Source organism: Planococcus citri, chromosome 2 (genome assembly GCF_950023065.1).
Source record: "Planococcus citri chromosome 2, ihPlaCitr1.1, whole genome shotgun sequence".
Taxonomy (NCBI): Eukaryota; Metazoa; Arthropoda; class Insecta; order Hemiptera; family Pseudococcidae; genus Planococcus; species Planococcus citri.
Genome location: NC_088678.1, coordinates 69,787,567 through 69,805,574, shown reverse-complemented (window position 1 = coordinate 69,805,574; position 18,008 = coordinate 69,787,567). Strand labels below are relative to the sequence as shown.

Here is an 18,008-nt window from a genome sequence, read left to right as displayed (position 1 = left end):
AAATGTCCAAAAAATGAATCCAAATTTTTGTTACTTTTTGTTACATCAGTGCTGCCATTTCGTAATATATCAAAAAAAATTGATAAAACGTGATTGCTGATTGATTTTTGATAATTTTTGAGTAGTGTTTTCACAAAATTGTGAAAAATGATCTAAAATCGAGCTAAAATTCACAAAATCCATGTAAAATGGGTAAAGCATCGAAGGATAAACGTGATACTTACTACAGACAAGCCAAAGAAGAAGGATGGCGAGCCCGAAGTGCCTTCAAACTTCTACACATCAACGAAGAATTCAATATTTTAGAAGGTGGCGTAAATTTTCTTCACTTTTTTCCATCACTAAGACCTCTAATTAATTATTAAACTACTCGCATTAATTATTCATAAAATAGGTAACCTTTAGAAATATTTATAGTAGAAAACTGATCGTTCTCACGTGTAAATTTTGTCAACAGGAGTCACCAAAGTAGTAGATCTATGTGCAGCTCCTGGAAGTTGGAGTCAGGTTTTATCAACTAAATTAAGGTGAAAATTGAAACCAATTCAAGTATCATTTCTGATTTCACCAGCCAAATTCTTGCTCATCTAACTTGATTTTTCTGTCAACAGAACAAACACAAACGATGCAAAAATCGTAGCAGTCGATCTCCAACCGATGGCACCTATTCCTGGAGTTATTCAAATCCAAGGAGATATAACTGAATTATCAACGGTTAAAAAAATACTTTCACATTTTGAAAACGAACTAATCGAATTAGTTGTTTTCGATGGAGCTCCTGATGGTACAAAATATCTTCTAGTTCTTCCTAAGTCTTTACATTATACTCGAATTTTCTCATCTAAATTAATTTTTTTCAGTGACCGGAATCCACGATTTGGACGAATTCGTCCAAGGGCAACTTCTCCTGGCTGCTGTGAATATAACTACATTTTTATTAAAACCAGGAGGCGCATTTATTGGTAAAATATTCCGAGGAGCTGACAACGCTCTGTTGAAATCTCAACTTTTATTATTTTTCAAAGATGTTGTGATTACTAAACCGAGAAGCTCGAGGAATTCAAGCATGGGTAACTTTTGTAGGCATCTTTTTACCACTGATTACGACTGGAAGTCTGTAATGATTTATTTCTTTCGTTTACAGAATCATTCGTCGTGTGTAGAGATTTCGCTCTGCCGGAGAATTATGAACCTAATTTGTTGAATCCTATTTTACATAATACGAAATTCGAATGGGATAGTTTGAAAGGCACGAATCGATACATTATACCTTTCATGTGCTGCGGTGATCTCAGTGCCTTTGATTCCGATAAAGGCGATTTACTCAAGGTAGACTTCAGTCATTTCACCTAATGCCAGCTGGAAATGGAAAATGATTGGATCTGATCAGATCCGAAGCTTGCCTCGCTCTATTTGATCGGATTAAATCTTCTCAGACCACATCAGATCCAATCGTTTCCTTCCGGATTTTGATTTTCTACAACTATTCACCTGATATAATCGAACTCGTATTTCATTCACAGCTCAGCGAACTTGCTAAAGACTTTCCAAAACCATTCTACCTCGAAAATCGCGAAATACTATCGAAATGCGGCGAATATAAAATCAAGAAACCTGAAACTGAAACCGAAACGTCATGACAGTGATGCACGTTCCTACAAGCGTTGATTAAATTAAGACAAATTGTAAAAAAAATTCCTATTTAATAAAAAATAAAAATTCGCACTTAGGTACTTTCAACCATTATCATATGAACGTCTTTTTTCGAAGCTAACATTTGAGCTGCTCGATCAGAACTGACTATCGATGCGAGTTGAGGAGCGTCGAACTTGCTGTAAATTCCAGTTATCGAAGAACAAATATCTTCTTCGGTTTTGATCCTCTTATTGGCGTCCTAGAAACAGAAGATCAAATGATCGTTAGAACCATCGAGAGCAATCTTCTCCAACACGCGATCAAATTACACTAAATAGATTCAAAATTCGTACGTTCATTAAATTGCACAACTCGCTGTAAAAATGCGGAAACGTTGGTAACTGGTAAAATATCAAATGTCTGATCCCTCGAACTCTTCTTCTCATAAAGAAATGGAATCGCTCACTATACAGCAAATAATTAACTTCCGAATGAAAGAACATATCTCTGGCTTCAGCTACTTTTTTATCCTGTGCACAGAAACATCAATTAAATGTATGTAGATCACAGTCAATTGGAATTGTTGAATGAGAGTTGAGACTTGGACATGTCAATAGCTACCTTGGTATACTCGCAAATATCCGCAAAACTTATAGCTTCGCTGATGAAGTAATTTCTTAACCTAATGAAATCGAAATACGAAGGTACGTAGATCAAAACTCCCTTCTTCAGATTATCCTGACACTGGGGAAGTAACTTCTGCGTAAATACTTCGAATCTTTCGTCAGCAGTTTTCACAGCAGATGTATCGGTCAACCGGTGGAATATCTGAGGGACATATTTAGAATTAGGATCTTTCATTTTTCATAATTATTTTTCAATTTTTAATTAATAAAGCTTACGTGTGGAATCGACACAACAACTTGACTAATCGTGCCTCGAGCGACAGGATTGGCGGTTCGAGCACATCCAGCGTAATTGTGACATTTTCTGCTAACCAATGCGGATATTTGAAGCGAAGGATGAGAACAAAATATTAAATTCTGGCGATAATACTTCGACCAGCCGTTTGCAGCCCAGTATCGAACTCTGGAGAAATCAGTATCGTGAGATTTTCGAGGTTGTAAATTCACATGGTCCATAATATGCAGTACGTGATCCCAATTCTGAAATTATTATTCATTTTAAAAACATCCCAAAGGAGAAGATTATTCATCACATTACTTGGTTTACCTGCATTAAAAACACATCAGCTTGATCTAATATCAATACTTCGATGGAAGACAGGAAATCGTAATCGTATTCAGATTCTCCTTCTGAACCAATCACCATACGTAAACCCAAAGGTGAAGCTATTATAATATCACAGTGGTAAAAATCTGTATACAGCTGTGAAAATAAAAAAACACATCGTAAGTGTCGTAGAATTACCCAAAACACTGGGGCAAGCAATAAAAAACCATACTTTGAGACTTTTCTTCGTGATAGAGATACCGATTTTGAAATTATCGTCGATATTTCCAGCGAAAGTTTTGGAGAAATCGTCGGGTCGAGAAGACTTCTGAGATACAGTTATTTCTTCACCGGTGAACTCGTCTTGAAATCTTTTTCTATTTATCACGTTCCCTTTTTGATTTGGAAACATCATCGTCGACATCATATTGATAATCCTACGTTAAAAAAATACAAATAAAATAACCTCTGAATATTTTCAATTGAATACAATCGAAGAAGGCATACTTGAAAGCAGAATCCTTAAACGGTGCCAGAATCAGTACACTAGGTCGTACCACTCCTTGATCTCGCATTTCATCAGGTACATCGAATTTACTCGTAATTGAGGCATTATTCGCCATAATTATCGAACGAGTTTTCAGCACATGATCCAAAACATGCAGACAGTAAACTAATCGAATCTGTTCGCCATTATCAAAATTCCTCTCGGTATAATACAAATCCTTATACTGGTTTATTATCGATAGCATTTCCAGCTGTAAAGGAGTCGTGCTACCTTCTGGAATTAGAGCAGCTCCAGCCTTGCGAATGTTATTTTTCAGAGACGTTTGAATTTGGAATTCATCCAGAGCTAAGATAGGGTTCTCGGTCTTTGGAACTTCATTTGGTATTACAGGATTGACATACTTGGGTGTTTTCAACACGAGCTGTCTCAACGAAGGCCACAACAGCTTATTTTCGTCAAATTTTTCCACCTCGATCGAAGTCGAATCGTCGGCAGGATCAACATCTTTGAAATGCGTACAAAACGAACTTAACGAATCGATTATTTCAGTCATCTCGGAGTCGAACAACTTCCATTCAACTGTAATACAATTACGATGTAAATTAATTAGTTAAAGACCCGAAATTTAATTAAATACTCCTCAAAATTCACAATTTTGCCGAAAAAACGATAAAAATTTCATTTCGCACGTGAGAAAAAAATCAACAAAAGATAATGATAACGTGCTGTGACTTCAGCCAATCACATTCGCGTATGGAATCAGTGCAGCCAATGAGAAAACGAAAAAAATTATGGAATCGATTGCAGCGCTTTCAACGATCGCTGGAGAACTAAAATCGAAGTACTTTTCATTTTTTAATTGGGCTGTGAAAAAAAAACAATCTGAAAGGTGGTGCAATTGAAAATAGGAATAATTGAATTAAAATAATGTGAAATTCGCGAAATAATTGTTAAAAGTGATATAAATCTAGATATTTCATGTGTTTCTCGAACGCTGAACTCTACAGGTAAGCTTTCCCAATTAAAATATCCAACTGCAAGTACGATTAACATCATCGAAGTCATTTTCCTTGAAAACTCTGACGTTGCCCTGGTTTTAATTGCGTAGACGATTCCGAAATCCTTTCACTTTAAAACCATTGTGATCTATTTTCTGCGAATATTTCACCCTTCAGCATCATCATTTCGCTAAAATCATCGTGGAAATCGTTTGAAATCCGACGAATTTCCTCATTCGAAGGAAAAACTCCCAAAGTAAAAGCATACGTGTGTGAAAACCCAACATCTCGTTATCAGTTGATTATCTGATCGCTGATTGGTTGAAATTCGGATATGGTTATTTTGGGAATCGCTCATTGGTCCGATTATTTACGTCAATAATAATGGAAAAATTTTTATCGATGATAAAAATCGTCACAGTTTCGACTGCCCATGAATTATTAATCGTATTTTCAGGCGTATTTAACGGGTCGACGTATCGTTCTAATTAATGTGCTTAAATTTGCAGATGTATGGGTGCGGTGAGTCGATATTATTGCTAGTCGAATTTAATTAGGTAATTTATCGATTTTTATTTTACCTTCCATTAATATACTTCGAAATAAGAGTTTTTAACTAATCTTAAACGGTATTATTTTTGTTTAGAATCGTCACAAATTCACCATGAGCAGTACGAGTAAGAAGCCTGCTTCGAGTTCGAGCGACAATTTTAACAAATCCAACGACGACGGAAAAGATCGCGATGATCAGATGTTCGAGTGTAATATTTGCTTAGATACTGCTAAAGATGCTGTTATCAGTATGTGTGGGCATTTATTCTGGTACGTATTCGTTTTACCAGCTAATTACCAAACCGATGTTTATGGATTTGTAATAATTTCACATTTCTGTTGTAACAGCTGGCCTTGTTTACATCAATGGCTAGAAACCAGACCGAATAAGAAACTATGTCCTGTTTGTAAATCCGGTATCAGTAAAGATAAAGTGATACCTTTGTACGGTCGAGGTAGTACAAATCAGGAAGATCCCAGGTATATTTCTATTTCAAATAATACATAATATTATTCAACCCGAACTCGTCTAATGTAATATTTTCTCCTGCGCAGAAACAAAGTCCCACCCCGACCACCAGGTCAAAGAGCAGAAGCTGAAACTAACACCGTAAGTATCTCGAAACTAAATTACAAACCCTATTCGCTGAATTTTGAGTATTTTTTACTCATTTCAACGTTCAATATTTTCACAGGGGTTCCCAGGATTCGGTTTCGTGGACGGTTCGTTTCATTTATCTTTCGGTATCGGAGCATTCCCATTCAATCTGTTCATCTCCGCTTTCAATACAACAAATTCGCACAATCCGCAAGGTAAATATAATACTAAAGATAGTTTTCCATTTCTAGTAACTCTTTCCTCTGTGTTTTTTTTCTTCGCTTACTCCCCCCTCTTTGATTAACATGGCAAAGTAGGTGGCTCGCGAGGACCCCCTTACTTAAAATACCTATAAAATTCGCATTACACCAAGTTTTGCTTTTAGCAGCTGGTGATATCAACGAGGAAGATGAGGCGTTTTTAACAAGAATGATGGTGTTCGTCGCCTTGTTCTTGGTAACTTGGCTCGTGTACGCTTAAGACAGACATATTCGGTCAAAAAATCTCACATACACAAACAGCGCATTCTCTTCGTTCCCATTTTCTCTCATTATCGTCGTATTTAGCTTTTATTCGCTACTTTTTTGTGTTTAAAAAGAAAAAAAAATGTAAAATAGTATACGAGGTGGGGCTTTTAAATCGAATACCTTGGTAAGGTAATTTACACGCGTTTTGGTGGATCCACCGTATACTATTCTATCATCAAATTCGAAATTATTTTTGTTTTCGCAGTTTTAATTCTGTTTTCTTTTTCTTACTCGAAAAGGTCCAATGAGTACAAAAAAAATTGCCTAAAAGGTGCCATTTTTTAACACGTTTCCCTCCGTTCCATTTTCTATCTCGTTAATTTTTTTTTTACGTTACTAAAATGGAAAATTATTATATACTTTTTATTTTTTTTCTCTCTCTTTCATCGTTATCGTGTACTGAATATTTTTAAATATTTTTTGTAGGCGATAATCAAACCGATAATTTAGATAGAAGACCGCTAGTATCAAAAATGTTCTTATTTTTAGCCATGTTTTTGGTATTCTGGATGATATTTTTCGTTTAATCAATTTTTTTTCTTCTTTTCTTTGCTGCAGTTTTTGTTGTATTGTAATTTTATGGTTTATCATACATATTATTATTTTGTGTATTCTGTATTTTATTTTGTAAATATTATATCGTTATGCTATGATCAATAAATCGTATTCTGTAAATATACACGAGTTTTATTATATTTTTTTTTTCAAAAAAAAACTTAGAACTGTCGAGAAATTAACAACGAAGTAATCAAAGGTGAAAATATTACATTAGACGAGGGAATTCTTCGGGTAGAAGAGAAAATCCGGCGCAAAATGGGCACGTTCGTTTTTGCTTCATCCATAAACGAATGCACTGTAATTCGTAAAGAGTCGTGTCAGAAGGAACATCCTCAACGAAAGTTGAATCGAAGATTTAAAAATGAACTACTCGTATTAAGATTACCCCTGAATGAAAAACATGGCCACATTCCTCCAGTACTATCTGGTCATTATTTTGTGATATTGGTAGGAAACAAATGGTGCATTCTGGGGGCTCTCTATGGTCGGGTTTGTCTTCGGATTCAGATTTATCACGACTATCGGTATCATTCTTTGGTGTAGGTTGTTCTGAAATTCGTATGAGAAATTTGAATTAATTACCTCGATTTAGTAATGCATTCTGAGGCAATATCTAGTACCATTTTTTCGTTTAGGAGTCGCCCAACTATTGGATTTATCTTCGTCGGAGCTGATGGTTTTGTTATCTGAAAGCAAAAGCAAATAAAACGTACATTGTAGTGACGAAAGAGACGCGCTAATCTTGTTTATGGTGCTTTATAATTAGAGTAAAAGTAAATAGTCTTCAATGAGTCGTAACGGTGAAAACTGAATAAAAAACATCTTATCATTGTTCTTATCATCGACTTGAAAAACACGAAACACATCGTCTCGAATTTAATTCGGGGTAGTTCGTGGAATAAAATTATCGTCGAGAGCTTTCCGAAAGTTATACTGAAGTGAGCAGAAATTATTGTTATAGTTCGAATTACCTGACATTTTTGAAAACGGAAATAACTTCGTCGAACGAGATCAGAATAAGGTTCATTTTTTAGCAACGAATTGAGCAGGAACGAGAAACTGTTTGAAAATGTGGTTGGTACATTGGAGAAATCAATCGCAAAAAGTATATTTTGATTTTAAAAACTGTCACACAAATTGAAACGGATGCTTTTATGGTTAGAAGTCGAAGAAGTAGGTTCAAGGGCTGATAGAGTTACGAAAAATTTTGAAAATTTTGTTATCAGTATCGAAGATAACATTTTGCATTTTGTTTACATTTTTAACAATCCTAGTGGTGAAAAAATTAACTAACTGAAAATTTTTTTAAAAATAACAATTGGAAAGGCTATAATTTGTGATGAGGTGAAAAAATTGAATAACGCAGAATTTTGAATTTTTACGACATCTCTCGTTTTTGATGCCCCGGTCACTCAGCTGCTTACTGATTTTGGTCATTTTTTGACATTTTTACCGGATCACGAAAGTTCATGGAGCGACTCTCACAAAACTTCAACCATCCAAACAAAAAATTGAAGGTCTTACGGTCCTGAGGGGATTTGAATTTTCCAAGACAGTCCATAAATTGCATAGAATTTATGAAAAAACAAATTAACAAAATAACCAGTTATCATGACCAAAATAAAAACAGATTCCTGATCACATTTGAAATTGAAATTACAATTCTTGAGTTTTGACACAGGTAAATTACTATTACTAATTAGGGATACTTTGATAATTAATAAAATTTTCTGGGCAGCCAACTTGTTCAAGAAAATTTAAAATTTTTGATGGGAGCACTGGTCTTGTTTTTATCAAGTCTAATCAAGTCCTGAACTGGAGTGCTGAATTGATTTCTGGACCTGGACCTGGAGCTGAACTCGAGTGCAGACCCTGTTTTGGGCTCAACATTTCAAAAAATCGAGCTACAACTCTGACTGATTTTTTGAAGGCAGGGGAGACAGGGAGCGCAGGACCACTTTCGACAGGAGTAAAAAAAGTGCATTTCCGGATCTATTTTTTTTTATTTTTTTTTTTCAAAAAAATACTCTCTACAATTCTGCGAATCTTCTTTCAGGGTCATACAAGTATTTTTGCATGAGTCCAAATTTTTTCTAAAAAATCTTCGAATTCTCAAAATTATGGTCACATTTTAACCATTAACGTGTTTCAAGACTTACTTTGACACAAATGAGAGAGAAACTAGACTTACGAGTCTAAATTTTTCCGAAAAAATGAGTAGATACCTCTGATATCGAAATGATGATTGAGCAGCTTCAACTCTCGGAATTTTATTTTCAGGACATATTCAAACTGCCAACGTGTTTTGAATTTCATTTTTAGAAATGAACAAAAAAGTGTATTTTTTGACATAGATGGGTAAGAATGCTGAAGTTTGGTAGGTACTAGGTATCCTATTTTATCCAGCCTTTCCCCCCAGATAAGTTTGACATCAAAATTGACCCCAGAGGCTCAAGATGCAACCAAAAATTTGGAAAAATTCAACGGGTATCGACAATGTTTTGAAACTGCCGATTCTAATTCTGCAGATACCAAATTGATAATTGTCTCTAATATCGAAATACAGCTCCAAGAGAGGTTCTCTCCCAAATCCACTTTTCCCGAACTCCATTATTCCAAATAAATGGGCAAACGTTCAGTTTTTTTGGTCAAAATTTCAGAAAAACCCTTCTTTTATAGTCGTAATTTGTCTAAAAGTTTAACTTCTTGTTTTTTTCGAAAATGCCAAAATTGAAAAAAATCCTTTTCTTAAAATCAGAATTGCCAAGAAAAATCTTTCTTTTATCAAAATGTGTGGAACGTCTTTTTTTGTTGCAAAAAATAATTCTGCTTTTTGTCAAAATTGCTAAAAAAAATAAACTTGCTTTTTTGCCAAAATTGTAAAAACTGTAAAAATACCCATTTTTTTGAAAAAATTGCAACAAAGTCCAACTTTTTTGCCAAAATCTCTAAAACACCTATTTTTTGGTCATATGTAATTTTCCCAAAAGTCATAGATACTTTTTGTTTGCCAAAAACCAAAAATTGCAAAAAATTCCAGGTAGTTTTTTTAAATAAAAATTACCAAGAAAAATCTGATTGTCGTAAAAATTATCAAAACGACTGGTTCTTCTCATCAAAATTTCAAAAAATCTTGATTTTTTACAAAAATTACAGGAAAACTTCTTTTTTTTTAAATCATAATTTCTAGAAACGCCTCCTTTTTACGTCAAAACTACAAATAAATTAATTTTTTACCTCAGTAATTACCAAAAAAATCAGGTTTTTTTTGCCAAAATTGTCAAAATTGTAAGAAATGCCGACACTTTTATTTTAGAAGAGAGCTTGAGAGCCAAAAGTTCAAAAAATGCATTATGGCTTGTGGGTATCGAAAATGTAAGTTTCTAGGGACGCTGATTTTGACCCTGAAATCCTGAAATACACATATATTTGATCCCAAAATCAAAGTCAATTGCATTTTTTCAAATTCTTGGGGGAGGGCTAAACTGAGGTATAGCATAAACGACATTATATCCAAAAATGAAAAAAAAACAAGTTCTTTTTTCAAAAACTATTTCTTTTGGAAGGTGCTGATTCTGATTCTGAGATCCATTTGACTCAAATTCCAAAATTCAGAATTCTAAAGGGAAAGCTTGGGCAACACCACCTATAGTAAAAGGCCTGGGCGCACAAAAAGGGCAACGTCGCAAGGAGGCTGAGACTTACATGGTGTCTTATGGAAAAAGCACCATTTTCTTGTTTTTCGCGAATTTTTCAAAATTTTGAATGGGCACATGGGTGTTTAAGGCATGAAAAATGATCTATTTTTTACGCTCTACAACGTCATCTTTCATTTGAAGCTCTAGCACTCATAAATCAAAAGATATAAAAGCTCAAAGCTCAAAAATCACAAATACCGAACTTTTGAATGAATGTTTCTCAAAATTTTGATCGAGCACATGGGTGTTTGAAACATGAAAAATAATCTACGTTTCACGCTCTACAATTTGGTTTTTTCCCGAAAGCTCTAGCATCAATAGATCAAAAGTTAGAAAAAAGCTCAACTTTGAACTTACACAACTTTTGATCTATTGATGCTAGAGCTTTCGGGAAAAAACCAAATTGTAGAGCGTGAAACGTAGATTATTTTTCATGTTTCAAACACCTATGTGCTCGATCAAAATTTTGAGAAACATTCATTCAAAAGTTCGGTATTTGTGATTTTTGAGCTTTGAGCTTTTATATCTTTTGATTGATGAGTGCTAGAGCTTCAAATGAAAGATGACGTTGTAGAGCGTAAAAAATAGATCATTTTTCATGCCTTAAACACCCATGTGCCCATTCAAAATTTTGAAAAATTCGCGAAAAACAAGAAAACGGTGCTTTTTCCATAGTACACCATGTAAGTCTCAGCCTCCTTGCGACGTTGCCACCTTCGAGAACTTTTTCTGCGCCCAGGCCTTTTACTATAGGTGGTGTTGGCTTGGGGCCCAACATTTTGAAAATACACCATGGGAATTTAATTATAGCTATTTTCGAAGGCACTGGATTCTGATTCTAAATCTGTTCGAATCCAAAAATCTATATTTTCGCGGTTTTACAGAGAGAAAGCGAGGGCCCAAAACTCAGCAAAAATGCAATTAATTCTAGTTTTAGAATCAAATTCTGAGATTTCAGAATCAAAACCAGTGCTTCTGAAAACCTCAAATCAGCATTTCGATACCTATATACTTGATATTTTTCGGACTTCTAGACCCCAAGCTCTCCTTTAGAGGTACATATTAATTCCATTTTTTGGGAGGGGAGAGAGGGGAGGGGATGTCAAACAATTTCCACAATCGGAACCTGTGCTCTCGAAAATCAACATTTTCTATAACAAATTTTTTAAAATTTGGGCCCAAGCTCTCATATGAGTCTCTAAGGCACCCTATTTTAATTTTAGAGTCAATCTATTATTAGAATCAAAAGCAGCCCCTTCGTAAGGCTTTGAGGATCTCTTTGGCTTCGCTCAAAATTTTTCCTCTGGGTAGTTTTTCACTCGAAATAAATTACTTTACACCAATATTCGTCAAAATTCAATTTTTTCTTCGATCCAATTCAGATGAACTACCTCACACAAAACTCTCACTTGAAATCAAATCGATAAAAATCTACAGAAATTTTCCTAGAAAAATACCGCGAATATTTTTCAAAATATCTACTTACGAGTAGACACAGATCTGGAAAACCCAAGAATATCGTCGAATAACCCTAAAATGGTAGTATATTTGCATAAACAGATACCACTAATCACAGGTGAAATTTCAATTTTCCTAAAATGGTTACCTCAGAAATCATTTCACTGCACTTGCGTGTGATTCAAGTATCACCCCCTCCCTTCCAATGACACATTTGGATTTGGCAGAATCACAGATTCTGGTACAAAATTCCCATACTTTAATTACCTATACTAGGTATCGAACGTAAAATTTCAATAAGTACTTACAGGTAATACTTAATAATTCCAAAGAAAAGACCTTGACTAGTAAACGATCAAAGCCATGGGTAGCAATTAACTACGTACCGTCATTTAGTTACTGTATATTTTGTAACTCTAGACGTCAACAAAAAACAAATAGGTAAATACAGCCATCTAAGTAATAGATGCATACCAACATGAAAAAATTTGGAAAATTGCCAAAAATTCATTTTTTCGGTAGTCAGTACCTACTTTCCATAATTTAGGAAATTTCATTCATTTGCCCACTCAATACAGTATAGGTACCTAAATATAAATAAACAAATTAATTAAAACGTTCGCTAAACAATGTTTTTGTCCAATTACAAATACAAGCAAGTGCATGCTCGTCATTATCGAACAGCATAAATTGATAACGAATAAGTAAATATTTTCAATTGAAATATTCGTTCACACACTTACAGCTCATTAGTCGATTTAAATTTACAGAACAACACCTTCAATTGGGTTAATAATTAATTGAGCATATTATCGAGTATCGAATAACTTGTTTGTGTATTTACGAAAAAATTCCCCTACCCAGTCGATCACGTGAGCTTATATGAGATGAACGAGACGAGGCTAACATCATATTAGGCTCCTTCGCGGTAGCTCGCGTTTGATACTGAAGCTAAAAATTTTATCACGAAATTCCCATTCGCTCGTTTATGACGTATGTAGATAGGGTGTACCTACTCGTACTGTAGTACTACGTACATTAGTCATGGAATTTCGCGGGAAAACCTACGCGGAATGTTTTTATTTATACGGGCCAACGAGTCGTAAATATACGTTAGTTCGAGTCGAGATACTGCACTCGTCGAATCATTTTGATTTTTCAATACTTTGAATTTCTTTTAATTGTTAGCAAGTTTGAATAGATCTACTTGAATTTTATTCTAGTTTCGTTGTTATCTGTACTTAATATTGTGCTTGAAAAATAAAAATGCAACCGGGTCCAGGCTGTTATGGATATTCGATTGATTCTGCTAGTGCGATGGCACTTTATTTTACTATTGTAAGTACCTACCTATTTGCTTGATTCTGTTTTTAATTTATCCACTCGTGAACATCTTATGAGCTTTCTTTGATAGTATCAATAATTTTTTTTTGAGAAGTTGACTTGAAAATTTGAAATTTTTTATTGCAAATGCAGAAACTGTGATACTTTATGGTGTATTTAAATTAGTTCCAAGAATGAATTTCGGTTTTCCAACTGTGTTTGATGAATTTTGTGAAAATTTGAAGTTTCAAAAATTTACTGGAGGCTCCAAGAATTTTTAAAAAGTCGCTGGAGGCTCCAAATTAACTTCAACTCACCAGCAGTTGAATTAATAGCGTGCTTAAGTTGGAGTGCAGCGTGAATTTCGGATTTCCAACGTCATTTGATGAAATTTTATGGAAATTTTAAGCTCCAAAAATCTGCTGGAGGCTCCAAAACTGCTCAAAACGGTTTGAAACTGTTTCCAATCGATTTGGCTGGTCGAAAATAGGGTATATTTCAAATTTCAGCTTTCTAGGTCAATTTGGTAAAATTTTGATTTTTTCCCTCATTTTTGACCCAAATTTGATTTTTTAAAAATTCACCAAAAATCGAAAAATGCATTTTAGCACTTGAAATTTTGGCTGATGATGAATTTTTACATGCTCTTTCGATCTAGCTTTGTACAGTTCAAAAAATTTCCTGCGAGTCTTATGTTGGAAAGCAAAATCTGTGATTTCGGCACAGAATTCATTTTTTGAAAACCATTTTTGAATCTCAACTCCAGAATAGGGTTCAAAAGGGAGGTACAAAATTTAACATTTTTAAATAAAACAATATAATTATGTAGATAAACAATTTGCGGTTTCAAATGACCTCAAACTCTAAAATGGGCTCCAAAGGGGGGGTACAAAATTGAACATTTTCAAAAAAAAACAACAAAAAAACAATATGGATATCAAAATCTGGGATTTCATTATCGCAGAATTCATTTTTAGAAATCGTATGACCCCAAACTCCAAAAATGGGCTCTAAAAGGGAGGTACAAAATTGAACATTTTCAAAAAAAAATGGATACCAAAATTTGGGATTTCAAAAACGCAGAATTCATTTTTGGAAATCGTATGACCCCAAACTCCAAAAATGGGCTCTAAAAAGGAAATGCAAAATTGAACATTTTCAAAAAAACAACAACAATATGTATATCAAAATCAGGGATTTCAAGAAAGCAGGATTCATTTTTGGAAACCGTATGACCCCAAACTCCAAAAATGGGCTCTAAAAGGGAGGTACACAATTTGAAAATTATCAAAAAATACAACGTGGAAATCAGAACTTGAGATTTCAGATTTGAGAAGGGCGCAGAATTGACTTCTGAAGACCACTTGACCAAAAACTTCAAAATATGCCTTAAAGGGGAGGTGCAAAATTTAGAATGTTCAAAAAGGCAGTATGGATATCAAAATTTGAAGTATCAAGGGCGCAGAATTCATTTTTGAAAACTATTTGACCCCTAACTTCAAAATATGCTCCAAAGGAGAGGTCCAAAATTGAAAATTTTCAAAAAATACAACATAAATATGAGAATTTGGGATTTCAAGGGCGCAGAATTCACTCCTGTAGACCATTTGATCAAAAACTCCAAAATGGGCTCCAAAGGGGAGGTAAAAATAGAAAACTTTCAAAAAATATAACGTGTATATTAAAATTTAAAATTTTAAATGCGCATTCAGCCTTATTAGGTTTGCTTGAAAGGCTGGCAGGTGTGACATAAAATTTTCCAAGGTTGAAAAAAACACCAAAAACACTATTTCTCTCCTCCAGATTTCTCTAGGAAACTGATTAATGGATATTTTTCATGAAATTTATGACTCCCTTTCGACTGATACCCATACGAACACTTTTGAGTATTTTTAGCCCCTTCCACTCTCTCCTAAAAATATGGAAATGAGCGAGTTTTGGGTAAAAGTCATCCTCACTCAAACCCCTCAAACACATACCAAATTTGAGTGCATTTTGTTGAATGGCTCCGACTAAGATATGTATTTTCAAAGCTCAGTTTGAAACAAATTTTCAATTTAAAAAAATCATTCTACCAAAATAGACGAAAATGACTCCCCCACCCCTCATATAAACCAATAGAGAAATTAATACCTAATCTGAAAACTCGAGAACATTTTTTTTTCAATTTAATATTTTTTATTCACTTAATTTTAAAACTCAATGCCTGGACAAACTTCCCCAATGCCATCCCCTCTCCTCAGACCTGTAGATAACCAACAGATTAAAACATAATAAGTACAATATCAACAGAATGATGAGTTCTTGTACCATCATTTCTCTTTCCAGCGACAAAGTACCTATTTTCTTCAAGTGCTGTGGAGCAAAAATTGTTCAAAATGTTTTGAAAGCGATTCAAAACAACCCAAAAATTGATAAAAATGCATAAAAATAGCAGAAAAACTTCGAAATTATCAATGAAATATCACCAAAAAAAAGCTCGTAATTTTTCAAATTTTTTGTTAAAACTGAAACTGGAGATAGCTGCTTTCCATTTTGTGCCCCCCTACTCAAAAAATTCCATTTTCCACCTTTATAGAACCTATCGAAGAAATTATACTCTGTTTAGTCTGAAAAAAATCCCAAAACTAATCATTTCAGTAGGTGTCAGTGCTTTATCATTTTTCACACATTTACTCGAAAACCAGAGATAAACAAGATGAAATCACGTCAAGGTTTTCACGTATGAATCAACATACTCGTAGGCAGTTGTTTTATCGAAAATTAATTGCACATTTCAACGGAAATGTCGTGGAAAAATTTTCGGTGGTTTATTAGTCACCTCCTCGATCTCTTTTGGGAAAAACTACATACAAAACGAAAAGGAAAATTTTAACTTGGATGTTATATAATTTCCACGAATTTAATCGTTCATGAATTCATACTTACATAATTTCTTTTTGCGCAGGTTATAAACATATTGATGCTCGCTTCGTGGAATTTCGATGATCAAGCTGATAAAGAACTCCTGGGTAAGTTAATTTATTCCAAAAATTTATTTCCCTGTCCAGGAAAATTTTACAAATATGTACTAGGAACTTACGCCACCTTTTTTCTTTTTTGTCAATTTAGGAGAAGACTTCGAAGTCAAGAAATACCTCATTCTGGGTCAAACGATGCTGTGTGTATTCGGAACCGTGATGTTTTTCAAACAATACACATCTGCTGTGATGATTTTATTAAAATTCTGGGTATTCGGAGCAATCGTCGTTTCGCTATTTCTAGATCTAATGTGTACCATCACAACTACCCTACATTTAACCTTGGAAAAAGGCTTGGACAGATTTTGGAAATTGAGAGATCCTGTAGCTACAACTGCGCCTGATACTTTACATTTATTTGTGATCGCTTTATTATTTTTCTATTTTGGTAAGATACACTATATATTGTGACATTATAATTTTTTTTTCTAATTTTGAGGCAATATTCTTACGTGTATGTTTACATTGTGTTGCAGTTTTCAAACTACACGTGGCCATAATTGTATTCAGTTTTGGAGGTACTTTCACCAAAAGCGCGTGGGATGACGTACACTTGGTAAATGATATCGAACGTAATGCTTCCAGTGAACGAACCGACCCACCTACACCTCCTCCGCAGTATGATCAATGTGTAATGGAATCGGAGAAACCGCCTTCATATTCTTCGTCGATGGAAATTTTCAAGTATTAAAATTGAGGATGATTTTTTTCGAATTTCCACTGATCTCTTACATTAAGATGATGAATTAAAATTGAGATATTTCATAAGAGAATCTCATACATTAGGGGTCATGGATAGATTTGATCTTTTTTAAAAATAAAAAGAGGCGAGGGATCAGTATTGCTGCAAGAATTCTAGTTTCCAAATGCACGAACTCGAAAAAAATAGGAAATTTGAAGCTTTCAACACCAGAAGTGTAAAAAGGGCCAAGAAATCGATTAGTTGAAATTTCACTTCAGTTCAAACTGTTCAAACCCATCAAGGTCATTACTCATTACTTATACGATTGCCATTCTAAATTTTGTTTTCTAGTCTCATAAGATCAAATGGATTTTTACAACTCCGGATGAAAATTCTCTTTTAAAAAGTGGACTTGTAGTCCAAAATGTTCCTTTCATTAGTTTACTAATTTTCATTTTTTTTAAATGAACGTGTTTCTGTGATCTTTATTTTATTTTTTACACGATTTTTTATAATAATTTATAATGTTTTGTTTTGTAGATAATAGGTACCTATTATTTTTTTGTACTGTATTGTGTGTTTATAATAATATGATCTTCGACTTTTATAATAAGCAACATTTTTCAATATTTCTACGTAAATTTTGAAAATAAATATTTTTATCATTTTTTATAATTTTGACGAATGGAAATTTTTTCAACTTTCAGGATGCGTGTAATTTGATCTTTACACTATACCGATACAAAAGCTGGACAAAAAAGCATATTTATTCAGCAGTAAATTTTTTCAATTTGTCCAATTCGAGAATAATTGAAAGAAAATTGTAAAAAATTTTGAAAAGTCAAAATTTTGAAAGAAAATGAATAGAAAATTTCAAACTTCAATTTGATAAAAATAAAAAAAAATCATGATCTTCTGGAAATTTTGCCAAAAAAGCAGGACTCAAGGGTAATTTTTGCAAAAAAAAAAACAGGTCGTGAAGGATAAACAGGACAGTTAGACAGCTTGAATAGAAAAAACTGATGTAATTTTGAAAAATGAAGACTTCTCGGCAAATTCAATAAAATTTAAGACCTTCGATAACCTTTCAGTATTTTGTTACAATACAGACACAGCAGGAGGCGGCCTCGGGAAGGAGAGAGGGAGGGGTCAACCCAAAAAATAACATTCAAATTCAATCACAAATTCGTGAAAATCAACTTGGTGTTTTCATGATTT

General features: G+C 33.9%; 4 protein-coding genes across 8 annotated transcripts; 3 read left to right on the top strand and 1 right to left on the bottom strand.

Annotated features, from left to right (window-relative positions):
* Positions 1-104: 104 nt before the first annotated feature.
* On the bottom strand, positions 105-7,857 carry LOC135837426 (U3 small nucleolar RNA-associated protein 25 homolog). Of its 3 annotated transcripts, XR_010557188.1 has the most exons (10): positions 4,956-5,057; positions 3,376-3,955; positions 3,101-3,305; positions 2,869-3,024; positions 2,538-2,801; positions 2,257-2,463; positions 1,989-2,165; positions 1,727-1,894; positions 439-601; positions 105-350 (listed from the first exon to the last, which is right to left on the bottom strand). XR_010557188.1 is itself a non-coding variant. In XM_065352691.1 (9 exons), the coding sequence occupies exons 3-9, from the start codon at positions 3,927-3,929 to the stop codon at positions 1,727-1,729; spliced, it is 1,731 nt and encodes a 576-aa protein (XP_065208763.1). In that variant the 5' UTR covers positions 3,930-3,955; positions 7,192-7,295; positions 7,581-7,857; the 3' UTR covers positions 1,684-1,726. The 3 variants fall into 3 exon arrangements, 2 of the variants coding, with proteins under 2 accessions (XP_065208763.1, XP_065208762.1); XM_065352691.1 differs by lacking the exons at positions 105-350; positions 439-601; positions 4,956-5,057 and adding exons at positions 7,192-7,295; positions 7,581-7,857 and having other exon boundaries at positions 1,684-1,894; XM_065352690.1 differs by lacking the exons at positions 105-350; positions 439-601 and having other exon boundaries at positions 1,684-1,894.
* On the top strand, positions 176-1,746 carry LOC135837438 (tRNA (cytidine(32)/guanosine(34)-2'-O)-methyltransferase-like). Its single transcript, XM_065352704.1, has 6 exons — positions 176-309; positions 458-527; positions 612-784; positions 861-1,070; positions 1,145-1,329; positions 1,524-1,746. Exons 1-6 carry the CDS (start codon positions 189-191, stop codon positions 1,638-1,640), a joined length of 876 nt encoding a protein of 291 aa, XP_065208776.1. The 5' UTR covers positions 176-188; the 3' UTR covers positions 1,641-1,746.
* Positions 5,039-6,728, top strand: LOC135837442 (E3 ubiquitin-protein ligase RNF185-like). Of its 3 annotated transcripts, none has more exons than XM_065352711.1 (5): positions 5,039-5,196; positions 5,275-5,406; positions 5,482-5,536; positions 5,622-5,739; positions 6,478-6,728. In XM_065352711.1, the coding sequence occupies exons 1-5, from the start codon at positions 5,039-5,041 to the stop codon at positions 6,576-6,578; spliced, it is 564 nt and encodes a 187-aa protein (XP_065208783.1). In that variant the 3' UTR covers positions 6,579-6,728. The 3 variants fall into 3 exon arrangements, with proteins under 3 accessions (XP_065208783.1, XP_065208785.1, XP_065208784.1); XM_065352713.1 differs by lacking the exon at positions 6,478-6,728 and adding an exon at positions 5,913-6,197; XM_065352712.1 differs by lacking the exon at positions 6,478-6,728 and adding an exon at positions 5,910-6,197.
* A 4,846-nt stretch (positions 7,858-12,703) lies between the features above and the next one.
* On the top strand, positions 12,704-17,465 carry LOC135837412 (uncharacterized). Its single transcript, XM_065352673.1, has 4 exons — positions 12,704-13,103; positions 16,036-16,099; positions 16,200-16,496; positions 16,585-17,465. The coding sequence occupies exons 1-4, from the start codon at positions 13,032-13,034 to the stop codon at positions 16,797-16,799; spliced, it is 648 nt and encodes a 215-aa protein (XP_065208745.1). The 5' UTR covers positions 12,704-13,031; the 3' UTR covers positions 16,800-17,465.
* Positions 17,466-18,008: the final 543 nt, after the last annotated feature.